The following is a 13,269-nucleotide window of genomic DNA, read 5'->3' on the forward strand; positions in this document are numbered from 1 at the left end:
AATCTTCTTCAAGGTGTCTGTTAACCTGTCACCTTGTTTGAGGTATTTGCCAAATCCGCAATAAAAATAAAACCCCGTTACACTATCCTTTATACATGCTTTCCTTTCTTCATAGGACCTGCACCCTCTGAGAGGGGCACAATTATTTGTACCTGGTCACTCCTCCTCCATCCCTGGATCCTGGGAATTTTTTTTTCAGCATTCTCTACTTTGGACAGTTCCTGGAATGTGGTCTGTATACATTTTCTGTTCCTCAGGTAAATGAAAGATACTCTAGAGAAAACAGTACCACACATTATGTTTGAGGAACAGGTGTACAGTGAAAAGGAATTCCTATAGCAGAGAAGCTGAGGAGACCCAAAGCAGGCCCTCCATGAATCAAATATGGAAATGAATTTCTTTGATACAAAATAAAAGATAGCACTTATTCTAGGTTACTAATCTTTCCTTATGGGAAAATTAGTCATTTCTTTTTTCTACTTTCAGGTATTCACGTCCAGCACATGGATCCTGGGAATGATACAAGTATTTCAGGATTTCTTCTCCTGGGATTTTCAGAAGAACCAGAACTGAAGCCCCTCCTACTTGGGCTTTTCCTCTCCATGTACCTGATCACTGTGTTTGGGAACTTGCTCATCATCCTGGCTGTCAGCTCAGACTCCCGCATGCACACACCCATGTACTTCTTCCTCTGCAACCTGTCCTTTGTGGACATCTGCTTCACCTCCACCACCATCCCCAAGATGCTGCTGAACATACAGACCCAGAGCAAAGCCATAACCTATGCAGGCTGCATCAGCCAGATGTACTTTTTCCTACTTTTTGTAGGGATGGATGACTGCCTCCTGACTGTGATGGCCTATGATCGGTACATGGCCATCTGCCACCCCCTGCACTACACGGTCATCATGAACACCTGGCTCTGTGGACTGCTGGTCCTGGTGTCCTGGATTATGAGTGTCCTGACTTCCTTGTTACACAGCTTAATGGTGTTGTGTCTGTCCTTCTGTTCCAACATGGAAATCCCTCACTTTTTCTGTGAACTCAATCAAATGGTCCAACTTGCCTGTTCTGACACTTTCTTTAATAACCTGATGATGTATTTTTCAGCTACACTGCTGGCTGGTATTCCCCTTGCTGGAATCCTTTACTCCTATTCTAAGATAGTTTTGTCCATACATGGAATCTCATCAGCTCAGGGCAAGTATAAAGCATTTTCTACCTGTGCATCTCACCTGTCTGCTGTCTCCTTATTTTATTGTACAGGCCTAGGGGTATACCTCAGCTCTGCTCTTACTCCCAGCTCACCCTCAGGTGCAGCAGCCTCATTGATGTACACCGTAGTCACACCCATGCTGAACCCCTTCATCTACAGTCTGAGGAACAAAGATATAAAGGGTGCTTTGAAAAGATTCCATGTGAAGGAATCTAAGAACTAATAGCCCCCTGGACTGAACAAGTGCCCATGATTGCAGAGGCCAAAGACTCAGAGTTTGAAATTGTGATTATTTGTCCAAATGGACATAGCATTGTTCACTCTGTTTGTATTCTGGAATTTACATTTATTTGACCTCAATTTCTCTATTCAATTTACATAACTTATTATAGTAGCTTTCTGCTCTCTCTGATATCCAACAGTTTTTTCCTTTGTTGTTTTCATACGTTCCCAAATTTATTTTCAACTAATTATTTTATAATTTCCATTTATCTAATGAGACAACAAAATATTTTAAATAAATATATTTTCAAATGACATATCATACCAAATAATGTTTCTTTTGTATTTCTAAAAGAATATTCATGCATTGTGTTGCCACAATGGAAAAAATTACATGATGAACAAGGCAATTTATGTAATTTTATCATAGAGGAAAATTTGAAGCCACAGTTTTCACTTATATTCATGACATTCTTTTTCATGTCACTATTGTAACTCCTTTTCCTGACAATCTAGACTTTAACACACTAAGGTGCTTTATACCCCTGGTCACTGTGGTTATTTTCTTCACTAGGACCTGTTCTCTTTCAGCCTTTTCACAGCACCTGTTATAGTCACTGGCAAAATTTTCATACTTGTCTCCTTTTGGAGTCTACATGGATGCACAAATTCAATGAAAAGATTGATTTTATGGCTTTAAAGTCAGAGAACATTTAAAATATGATGAAGTAAAAATTGAAGTTCAACTTTTAATTGCTATTCAAAATATTTCTTTTCCAAGCTGCACATCTACTCATTCATGTATGGAATGCTGGAGTCTGTGTGCAAAAGGGGATATTCACTGGTGAAGGATCGCTTACATGTGTGTGCTTTTTCATTGACATCTTCTTGTTTATGTTTTAAAACTTCTGGTGATGCCTATAAATATGATTCCTTCTTCTAAATGAAATCCACACCCATTCTAAATTTTGTCATAACCACTAAAGGGACAGTGAGTGAATGAGCAATATCAGCATCATGCATTTTAATCTCCATTTTTCTCAGGAATCCCTTTAATATTTACAGTTAAATAATGATTCACATAAGAGCCTTAGTTCACATGTCCAGTCATGTGACTCAAGGTCACCATTTTTCTCCACAAACATACATGTCCTTCCACCTTTCCTAGGTACCTGCAAAGACCATCCAGATAGTCATTTTTAATATAGTTACCTGAAATAAACTTGAAGTACAAAGTACTGAAGAATGTTCAAATATCAGGGGAAAAAAGCAAAAATAAGGACAGCAGATTACTATGGTTTCTCTCAATTCTGTTTGCTAAGATTACTGAATCAGTTGGATATTGCTGCATTACAAGTCATCCTATCAAATGGTTTTACAGAATACGTTCGTTATAGAAATGGACCATATGAGTGGAAGTTGTTCTGAACTCCACAGGGCTCCTCATCGGTCTGCAATCAAAAGTCTGTTTCTATGCTATGTTTCTAAAGCTATACCATGATTGGTGTATGGGTATACTGCATTTTTGTGTAAACTGATATATGTCAGCTATTGTCCATATATTGTTATATCTTGTCAAGAACCAATAAATGATCCACTCATATATGTCAGTTAATCCATTTTAGAGAAAATAAAAGTTTCTCAAATGTGAATTGTCTTAATTTCACTGCTTCTATATCCTATTGAAATGTTTGAAACTTTTCTTTCTTCTCAGTTAGAAGAGAATCCCCCACAGTTGTTCATGACTCAGCTGCCTGTGATCTAGACCCTACTTTGAGCCATGCAGCTTCAGAGATTTCTCTTTCTCCTTTTAACTAATTTGTGAAAGTGTAATGACAGAATAAACAGTACATTTTTAAATGTGTAATTTGATGAATTAAAGGAGCCACACCAAAAATTAAGTGTACATACTACATTTTTCATTTTTATGTAATTTGAGTAAGGGCATAATAAGTCTTTGCTTCTTTGTTGTGGATTGTAAGAAATTTAGTCACCCTGAAACTCAGTTTCCATATATCTAAAGGTAATATAGGGAATAAACTTATCCCCAACAAGGATGTTGTGAAGTATAAACGAAATGTGTGGAAATAGTTTGATGAATTTCCTCCTCAAGAGAATGTTTGAGTAACAGGTATGCATGCATATATGCATGTGTATTTGTACACATTGTCTTTCAAAGAAGCACATAGTGATTCACTTATAATCCCAGTATTATGTTAAAAGAAACCTTGAGAGAGTGTTGACAAGTAAAATAATTTAAAGAAGGGAGGTTTGAATTAACATGAAAAAGAGTGTAGAAATTTTGATAGAAACTTTTAAAGTAGAATGGGTGACCTTAATTTTAATAATGATTTACTCTTCCTATCTTAATGACCTAAATGTCTTACATTTAGAACCACATTAACATTTATGCCATGGGAAATTCTCAATACCAGCTATTAGTGCCAAATATCAAATTGACTTTGGATTTCTTTCTTTATTTAAAGTAGGAAATTAACACAAAATATCTTACAAAATGAGAATTAAATGAATGAATCTGAAGACTTAAATTCAGTTCCCTAAAACAAAATTGCATTGGATAAATGTCTGTATTAGATTCCTATTCCTGCTGTAACAAGTTATCACACTAGTGGCTTGAAATAGGAAAATGGGCTTGTAGAATTTTGGAGGTCAGAGGCCGAAATAGCCCTCATTGGGTTAAAGTCAAGAAGTATATAGGAGTGGATTCCTTCTGCAGACTCAGTGGAGACTCTGTTCCCTTCCTATTGTAGCTCCTAGAGGCTACCTGCATTCTTGGCTATTGGCCCTTCTTCCATCTCCAAAGCCAGCAGCTTGACATTTGCAAATCTCTACCTGACTTTTCTTTCTCCCTGGGTTTGGAGATAATTGTCATTACCTCACACAGCCAGTATAATCAGAGCTAATAACCTTTCTTAAAGCCAGCTTTAGATAGCAACCTTACTCCATCTGCTTCCTTAATCCTCCCTCACTATAAAAAATAAGATATTAAAGGTTCTGGAGATTAGGATGTGGACATCTTTTGGAGGATCTTATTCTGCCTATTAAAGTGTTTTCAGGAGTATATTATTGGTGTCACTCAAGAGCTCTTGTATGAAAGAATCAAGGACAGAATTTATCACAGCCTCTGGGATGACTGGAAACAGTTTTCCTTAACAATCAAAAGTAGAAATGAACTTTGTGATTACCTACACTAGACTTCAGCTCAGGACCACAGTCTTGCTACTAAAAAGATCCACAGACAAGAACCTGTGGCACAGATGTCACTCAGGAGTTCACGTAAATACAGGGTCTCTGTGCTCACCAGAACTTGTGGAATCAGAATCACAATTTGAACTAATTTCTTGGGTGACCCAAAGGCTAATTGAAATTGGAAAAGAGCTGGTCTAGAATTAGTTTTCCACCCTCTAATGTTGACATTTGGGGCAGGATAATTATTTGTGTTGGATGCTGTCCTGTGCACTATAGGTGTTAAGCAGCATCCTTACAGACATGTCCAAATATCCCCAGGTGCAAAATCCTCTCTGGCTGGGAACCACTTGGCCAGAGATAGAAACAGAAGCACCCTGACAGAAATGCCACCAAGGCCCCATCCCTTACTCAGACTATAACTTTGGGAAGATCTCTAAACTCCACTTCTGTAAGGAACATGAAGTTCATAATGGTACTACATCATAGAATAGTCTTTCATAAACTTTAAATCAAAGTGTCCATCAATAGATGAATGGATAAAGAAAATGTGGTACATGTACACAAAAGAATGTTATTTAGTCAAAAAGGACAAATGATGCTGGGTTCTTGTTCGTGGAGTCAAAGAATGAGCTTAGCAAACACTCAAGGTAGGAGAGCCAGGGAGAGGCTTTTATTTAGAGATAAAGTATGAGGAAAGAGCTCCTGGCTTGTGCCAAGATAGGACAAAAGAGTCCGTAGTTGTGCATTGCCTATGGGTTTTATAGATGGTTGAGAGACAAAAGGCTAGGGATGCAGACCTGCCAAAATTTCCCCAAATGTATATCTTTGAAGAGACACTAAGTTTCTTATTAGTCTTCCAAGTTATTTTGCAAAGTCATCAACACAATAAATTTACTGCTTTGATTCTTGTCCAGAATAGCAGATCCTCAGTTTGGGAGCAGATTCCTTCCCAGGATAGCAGCTTCTTGGTCTGGGAGCATATCAAACAAGACTGCCTGTTCTGCTCCTAAGGTGGGTTGAGTTATTGTCTGTTATGTTAAAAAACTTACTTTTTGACTTCTTGGGTTTTAAAATGCAATCTTATCTTTAAGATGGAATCCCTCCTGTTTTTACAATGCTGTTTATGACTGGGCTTGTTTGCTATTATTAATTGCCCAGGTTGCAAATCATTTGATCTAGGGCCGGAGGAAGAAAAGCAGCATCTGCATTTTAGCAGGCTAAAGTAAATCTTACAATAGCCTGATTTAATTGACACAATAAAGACATGGGCTATGCTGAGGTGTATTCTTATCTGGGGGCTATTAAAACATTCCAGGTCAAGTTACTTCTGGCTTTCTAATTTTAATTAATCTCACAGAAGAATGCTTATTTTCCTAGTTTGATATCTTAGTTTAGAGAATTAATGTGACTGACTTTACTTAATCATTTAATATTGGATTTTGGTAGGGGTCTTTTTCTGGAGGCCCTCACCCTACTCTGTCTAAACCCACAGTCCCTGTCTCACAATGAAATACTGCCATAAGTAATAAAATGTGTGGACCTGTAGGACATTATGATAAGTGAAATAAGCCAGATGGAGAAAGGAAAATATCATAAAATTTCACTCATATGTGGAATCTAAGCACAAAACAAAAAAAATGAACAAAAAAACAGTAGACACATTGACACAGAGAAGTAACTGATGGTTACTATGGGGGAGTAGAAAAATAAAGCAAAACTGATATAACAAAATAGCAGTGGACTTACAGACACCAACAGACTAGTGGTTACCAAAGTGGAAGGGTTGTGGAGGGTAAGAGAAATAGATAAAGTGTCACTATAATTCTCAATCACAATATAGGTAGGTCACAGGGAAGGCAGTACACCACAGAGAAGACAATTAATTACTCTACAATATATGCTAATAGACTGTGACCACAGTAGATGGGGTGAGGACTTGACAATATGGGTGAATGTTGAAACTACTGTGTTGTTTATGTGAAACCATGATAAGATTGCATATCAATGATACTTTCTCCACTAGATGGGAGATGAATATACATACAAAAGGTGTTACAGGAGTTGGGCATGAAAAATGCCATTTATAACCCAGAATATAATGGCCCAGATGAGGAGTTGTTTACAATGAGGATGAAGAATTTGGTGCTTCAAACTGCTTCCCCATCCCTCTGTGAGTCTCTAGTGGCTCTTCTTGCTCCACACTTAGGCCAACCCATAAATGTGGTTACTCATGCTGTAGCAGACCTCAGAGAGTCAGAGACAATGCATGGATGGAAGACAGTGCAATCTGCTACTCAGAGGAAGAGTTTAAAGGGCCCCATGAATGTCACAGAGACCCAGATGTAGGTTGATTTAATAAAGGCAGGAGCAGATAAAGAGAAATTGGATGGAAAGTAAAATAAAATCTTTTTGGAACTGTGGCAGTAATTGAAAGTGGAGCAACGGTTCCAGACATTGGCTGATGCAAGGAAAAAGAAATCGAAGACAGAGACAAAACCACAAGTCCACCCCTTGTGTCTGAAGAACTTAGCTGCTCCCACCTAGACCCTCACAGGGAGATGACTGGGTGACATGGTTTGAGTGAGGGGAGGGTCAATGCACCTATATAGCTGAACCATGTCAGGACAGGAGGCTACCTGTTGAAATATCAATTCATTGGTCCTCACTGAATGTGCAATATATCCTGGCTCTTTTGGACACAGGAGCTGAATGTTCTCTGACTTATGACAACACTGACTGGTTTCCTGGGACCTGCACTGTAATAGATGGATATGGGGGTAATGTTATTAGAGTGAAACAAGCCTTAATCCCATTAGGAATAGGGCATCTACCCACAAAAGAGTATAATCTGTATATCTTTCCCATTCCCAAATAGATTTTGAGGATAGTTATTCTGTAGGGCCTATGTTACAGACCACCGCAAGTGAGTTCAGATGGGTACGTGTGGTGAAAGCAGGTCTGAGGAAACATGCTAGGCACCTGCTCAGGGCTTTGCCTGTGCCTTGTCAGGTGAATTGCCAAGGAATAAAAATTTCCTGGAGGGAAGAAAGAAATTGGAGAAACATTCAGGAAATGGAAAAGGTGGGCATTATAAAGCCCACTCAAAGCCCTTTTAATTCCCCAGAGTAGCCATTGAGAATGCCAGATGGCTCCTTGCATATGACCATGGATTACAGAGAACTGAGTAAAATCATTATCCCCTGCGTGCTGCTGTCCCCACTAAGATAGCCCTTATGGGCACCCTCAGTCATGAACTAGAGATATATAGTTATATTGTGGATCCTTCTAATGCTTTCTTCTCTATTGACATAGCACAGGAAAGTCAGGAACAGTTTGACTTAACATGGCAAGGCTGACAATGGACATTCACTCTCCATCCACATGGATACCTCCAGTCCCACCATCTGTCATGGACTTGTGGCCCAGGGCTTGGCAGCATTGGGTAAAGTACAAATGGTGTTGCTGATCCATTATATTGATAAAATCATGCTTATTTCTTATTCTCTTACAGACCTAGAAGGCGAAGCACCTAGACTGCTGCAACATCTATGGGAAGAAGGGGCCATGAACAGCACCAAGGTTCAGGGACCTCTTTTCTCAGTCTAGTTCTTGGGGGTTATGTGGTCAGGAAAGATTAAAATTATTCTGGAAGCAGTCATATGTGCTACCAAGGCTTTCCCTTTACATACAACTGTTGCAGTATTACAAGAGATATTGGGTCTTTTAGGCTATCGGACAGTGTTTATCCCACACTTGACACAAAATCTGAAGTCCTCATACTACTTGGTATGAAAGGGTGTCAGGTGGGACTGGGATGAGACATATGCTTTTTCTTACCAATGCAATGTGGGCAGTCAGGGTTGTGTATGCCTTGAGTGTGACAGGCATATCAAGGCCCTGTGAGCTGGGTGTTCATATGACTGAAGACAGTTATGGCTTGGGCCTATGGCCATGGCTTGAATGACACCATCAAACTATTGTATTCTGGTTATAACCCTAGGAGGAAGCAGAGGTCTGATACACCTCAATAGGCAATCAACTGGCTGATATGTACCATGCTTTGCTGACTATGGAGTCCATCTGTAGAACAGCCCTGACAAAGGTAATAACCACTTATTCCATTGCTTGGTGGGTACAAAAGTGGGCACAAAGACCACAGGGTGGCATGGCAGAAATGCCTATACTGGCCAAGTGAGGTGCCTCCACCAATGTAGTGCCCTTTCTATGAACTGCTTAAGTAGAGAACTCCAATGCTTACTGGAGACAGTGACATATACCAGTGAAAGGCAAGAAGAATTTTCTATGGGGCCATTAGTAACAGAAAGCCATTATCAGGAGAGAAGAACCCTTATACCCAAAGATGCATGGTACACAGATGGCTCCAGCCATGGACAGCCACTGAAATGGAGGGCCTTAGATTTGCATTCTAAGGCTGAGACAATATGTATGGAAGAGCATGAGGGTAAGAGCAGTCAATGGGCAAAGCTGTGGGCAGCACGGCTCATGATCACACAGGAGCTCTCCCTGTTAGTTGCCTGCACTAATGGCTGGGCCATCTATTGAGGCTTGACTCTGTGACTACCAAAATTATACCACACCAACTGGCTGGCGGATCACTGACCCCTTTTGGAGGAAGAGCTGTAGAAAGACTTATAGGCCTTTAGTGAGACTAAAACAATTATAGCATATCATGTGACAGGCCATTTGCCACTGGCATCCCCAGGAAATGATGAGGCAGACACTTTGGCCCAGGTGCATTGGCTAGAGGGAAAGCCTACTTCTGATGTGGACAAATGGTTATAACAAAACTTGTCACAGGCAGGGCAGAAGACAATGTGGGCTGTAGCACATTTTGGGGGCCTGCCTTTGACCTTTGAATAAGTCATCAGAGCCTGGTAAGAGTGCATTATATACTCAAAAAGGGACTTACACCAAGTCCCACAGCAACATGGAACAATACCTAAGGGGACAATCCCTCTCATCAAGTGGGAGATAGACTATTTTGGACCTCTGCCCATACCAGAAGGTTATGGATATACCATGACTAGTGTGGTCACAGCTAATGGACTTATGATTGCTTTTCCTGTGCATTGCACAGACCATCAAATGACCAAAAGAGGCCTGGAGTGTCTCTTTGCAGCCTATGACTGACTTTAGGTAATTGAGACTAATCAAGGCACCCACTTTACTGGGCATGAACCATAATAATGGGTACAAAAATTATGGATAAATTGGGAGTTTCAATTACCATATAATTCAATGGGGGATGAGAAGCCATGATAGAGAGTTACAATGGTTTCTTAAAGTCTGGCCTGAATTCAGAGACCAAGAGTCTATGGGTATGGTGTGTCTGCTTATGGACAGTGTGACAGCCTTTGAATGAGAAGCCCTGTGAACATGCTAACACACATTGCTGCCTCTGCTATACACCTGCAAGTACAAACCAAGGAGGAATTGGTGAAGCCAAGATTTGGCCACTAGAATAACATCTTGTTGCCAGCACTGGTTGCAATAAACCCTGGAGACTCTGTTCAGTAGTTGTGGCCTTGGACATTTTCACACAGGGACCAGCAATGGCTGGCCCTTCTAGCACCTTGTGGACAAGGCGTGAAAGCTGGCTTCCTGTGTATTCCATTCCAGGAATAACAGTAGAGTGTTCCCCAAAGATATGGTAGTGTACCCTAAATGGCCAGAAGATAAGAGCATTTTACAGGGAGTTTTGTTTTATCTTTGTGTCTAGGGCATATGCCTTCAGCAGCACTATATATAGACCCCTCAGAAACCCTCAATGGGAAAGGGAGAAAGGTGTCATATACTAGATTCATCAGTACCCCCTTCCTGCCAGTCTTATCACAGGACCACTCTTCTGTGCATCCTACCTGATGGACAAGACTTGCCTATGTTGGCATTATTAAACTATGTGTCTTATCACTTTAAGTTTAACTTCCTCTAAAGTCTTTGTGGATTGGTCACACACTCTAGCAAAAGCTGTTGCTTGTTATGTGTGCACAGATCTCCCTACTGTTTCACTCTAGCCTCCTGTGGAAAGTGTGAGTAATAGACCCATCTGAGTAGGACTGTTATGAATACAGCTGGTGGCAATCAATCTCCTCAGTCTTGAGGAACAAAAAGTAATAATTTTGTTGTTATCTGTATCATAATTTCTGTTATTATTTGTATGTTTTTATAGCCTCTATTGCTATTGTGGGATCTGGTTACAAGGTTCACCTTTCTCATGCAGGGACCATCATGGAAGTTTGAAAGCATGTAGATCATGAGGAAAGAATTCTGGAGGGGTATAGCATAGGGAAAATGGAAATTTTTTGGCCAGGATTCTCACCTCTACTGATTCTAATATTGCCCGTTGTATACATACAAGGCCGCAGACAACTCATTTGTCCTTAAAGGCTTATGACCTGAATTTCTCCCAGAGCAATGTAACTCTGGTTTGCAGGCTGTCATTCAACCTTGTTGGGTTCCAAAAGCAGAGGTGGTCTTGGCAAACAAATAGCTTCAACCTGAGGGCATCCAATATGTTTTTGCTAAGAGATATTCCCTGCCTTGAGCCTCACTTGAGGCATTAATAAAATGTTGGATAGACCTCATTGCATAACACACTTATTCATCCTTTTATACTCAGCTATAATTTCTCCTCTCCATTTGTCATTTCTCTTTACCCAGACATTTCCCCCTGTGGAAGGGACATTAGGTTTGGCTACTGTGCTGGTCCAGATTGATGGCAGCAAAAATACCAGCCTAACAACTGCCTCCTCTCAATCCACTCCCATTCATGGAAGGTGGGGTTACACAGGAACAGAACTAGTCAGCTGTCCCAGCCACTAGGAAGCACAGCTGCACCATCAGCCCCAACATGGCCAGATGGGATGAAGGCACAATCCATCCCAACAGGACATTAGGAATTATTGCATAAAGATTTATTATAACACACAAATAACAACAGAAATTATGATACAGATAACTAGAAAACCATGACAATCCTCAAGCCTGAGGATCCAGCTGCATTCAAAATCCTACTCAGATTGCATTCATAGCTTGCACATTCCATGGGAGGCCAGCAGCTGAACTGACATGCTCAGGCATGCTCAGAAACCAGCAGCTGTTGCTAGGGGGTTTTCCCATTCACAGGAAATGTAGAATAGATTAACCTAAAGGGAAATAAGACACTGTTTTAATGAAACCAACACAGGCAAATCTTGTCCCTTAGGTAGGATGCATGCAAGAGATTAGTCCTGTGATAGGACAGGGCATGGATTGGGGGTCCTGTCCTTGTCTAACATCAAATAAATTCACTCCTCTCCCTGTGGGAGTTACTGATGGATCAATATGTAGGGCTATGGAAGGCACATTCTCTGTCCACAATGATAAGACAAAATTCCCCAGTAAGATGCTCTTATATTCCAGCCATTTGGGGTACAGTACTCTAATATTTGGGAGCCACTCTCATGTTCCTCCAGGAACACATGGGAGGCCAGCTTCCAAGTCTTGGTTCCAAGGTTCCAGAAGGGCCAGAAATCACTGGTCCCTGTGTCAAAACACCCAAGACCACATCCATTCAACAGAGTCTCCAGGGTTTAGTGCAGTTGGTGCTGGCAGCAAGATGTTATTCTCATGGCCAAACCATGACTGCAACAATTCGTCCTTGGTTTGCATATGCAGTTGATCTGATGCCCTTTTATACCAAATGACATAAGGTCCTCAGAATTTATGCCAAGTTCAGGATAAAGACCCTCCAGTAGCCTACAAGACCCAAAACCTCTTGCAATAATACTACAGTTCTAGCAATATTTTATTGGGCTGCCCATCTAATTTTTCTCTTGTACTGCCTTTATCAAATCAGTCCACATTTGGGTCCTTGAGGCCTTCACAGAGCCCTTTGAGCCTTTCCTCTCAGTAGCAGACCATATTTCCTTTCATGCTCTCATTATTTATATCACTCCCAGATCTGCTACAAACAAATAACCTCATTTATGGGTTGCCATAAGTTAGGGCAAGAATAGTCACTAGGGACCCAAAGAGTGATGGGGGAGCTTTTGAAGTACCAGATTTCTCATTCCCATGGTAAAAATCCTCTTCTGAATCCTGATGTCCAGGAGGAACACTGTGGTCATGTTCCTGGAGATTGACAGGTGCTTGACCAGGAAAATACCAGGAACAGGATGGAGGAAAGAATGGGTGTTTCCTCTGCACCCCTACCCTAGACTGGCAAACCCATGACTGATCATCCGCTCTCTGTAATATGTCCCATAAATATATGAAAAGGACATCTATTAAAGCCAAGTGGGCATCCTTATCAGAAAGTTCCATTTTTGACACAGCATCTATGATATGGAAATTTCCAAGTATTTGTGATCCAAAGTTGAGAAAACTTTGGAAATGTAGGAAAATTAACAAAGGGAAAATTTGTCTGTATAAAAGGTACAACAATAACTTGTTAGTTAGAAATAGTATAGAGAGGTTACATTCAAATCAATGGAAATATAAGGAAATAAAAGAAGGAGCAAGCTCTGTGTCTAAAATCTGATCAAAGCATAGCAATTTCTGGTTGTGAGGCTTTGACCCATAAAATCATGAGAACTTCTTCATCCCCAGAAGAACTGATC

The 13,269-nt window shown here is 40.5% G+C and overlaps 1 protein-coding gene across 1 annotated transcript; it reads left to right on the forward strand.

The window, feature by feature from the left end:
* The first annotated feature begins 602 nt into the window (after positions 1–602).
* LOC118909804 (olfactory receptor 7A10-like) lies at positions 603–1,439 on the forward strand. The gene is made up of 2 exons (XM_057489223.1): positions 603–950; positions 1,236–1,439. The coding sequence occupies exons 1-2, from the start codon at positions 603–605 to the stop codon at positions 1,437–1,439; spliced, it is 552 nt and encodes a 183-aa protein (XP_057345206.1).
* The last annotated feature ends 11,830 nt before the right edge of the window (positions 1,440–13,269 follow it).

The sequence above is a fragment of the Manis pentadactyla genome, chromosome 12, assembly GCF_030020395.1.
Source record: "Manis pentadactyla isolate mManPen7 chromosome 12, mManPen7.hap1, whole genome shotgun sequence".
Taxonomy (NCBI): Eukaryota; Metazoa; Chordata; class Mammalia; order Pholidota; family Manidae; genus Manis; species Manis pentadactyla.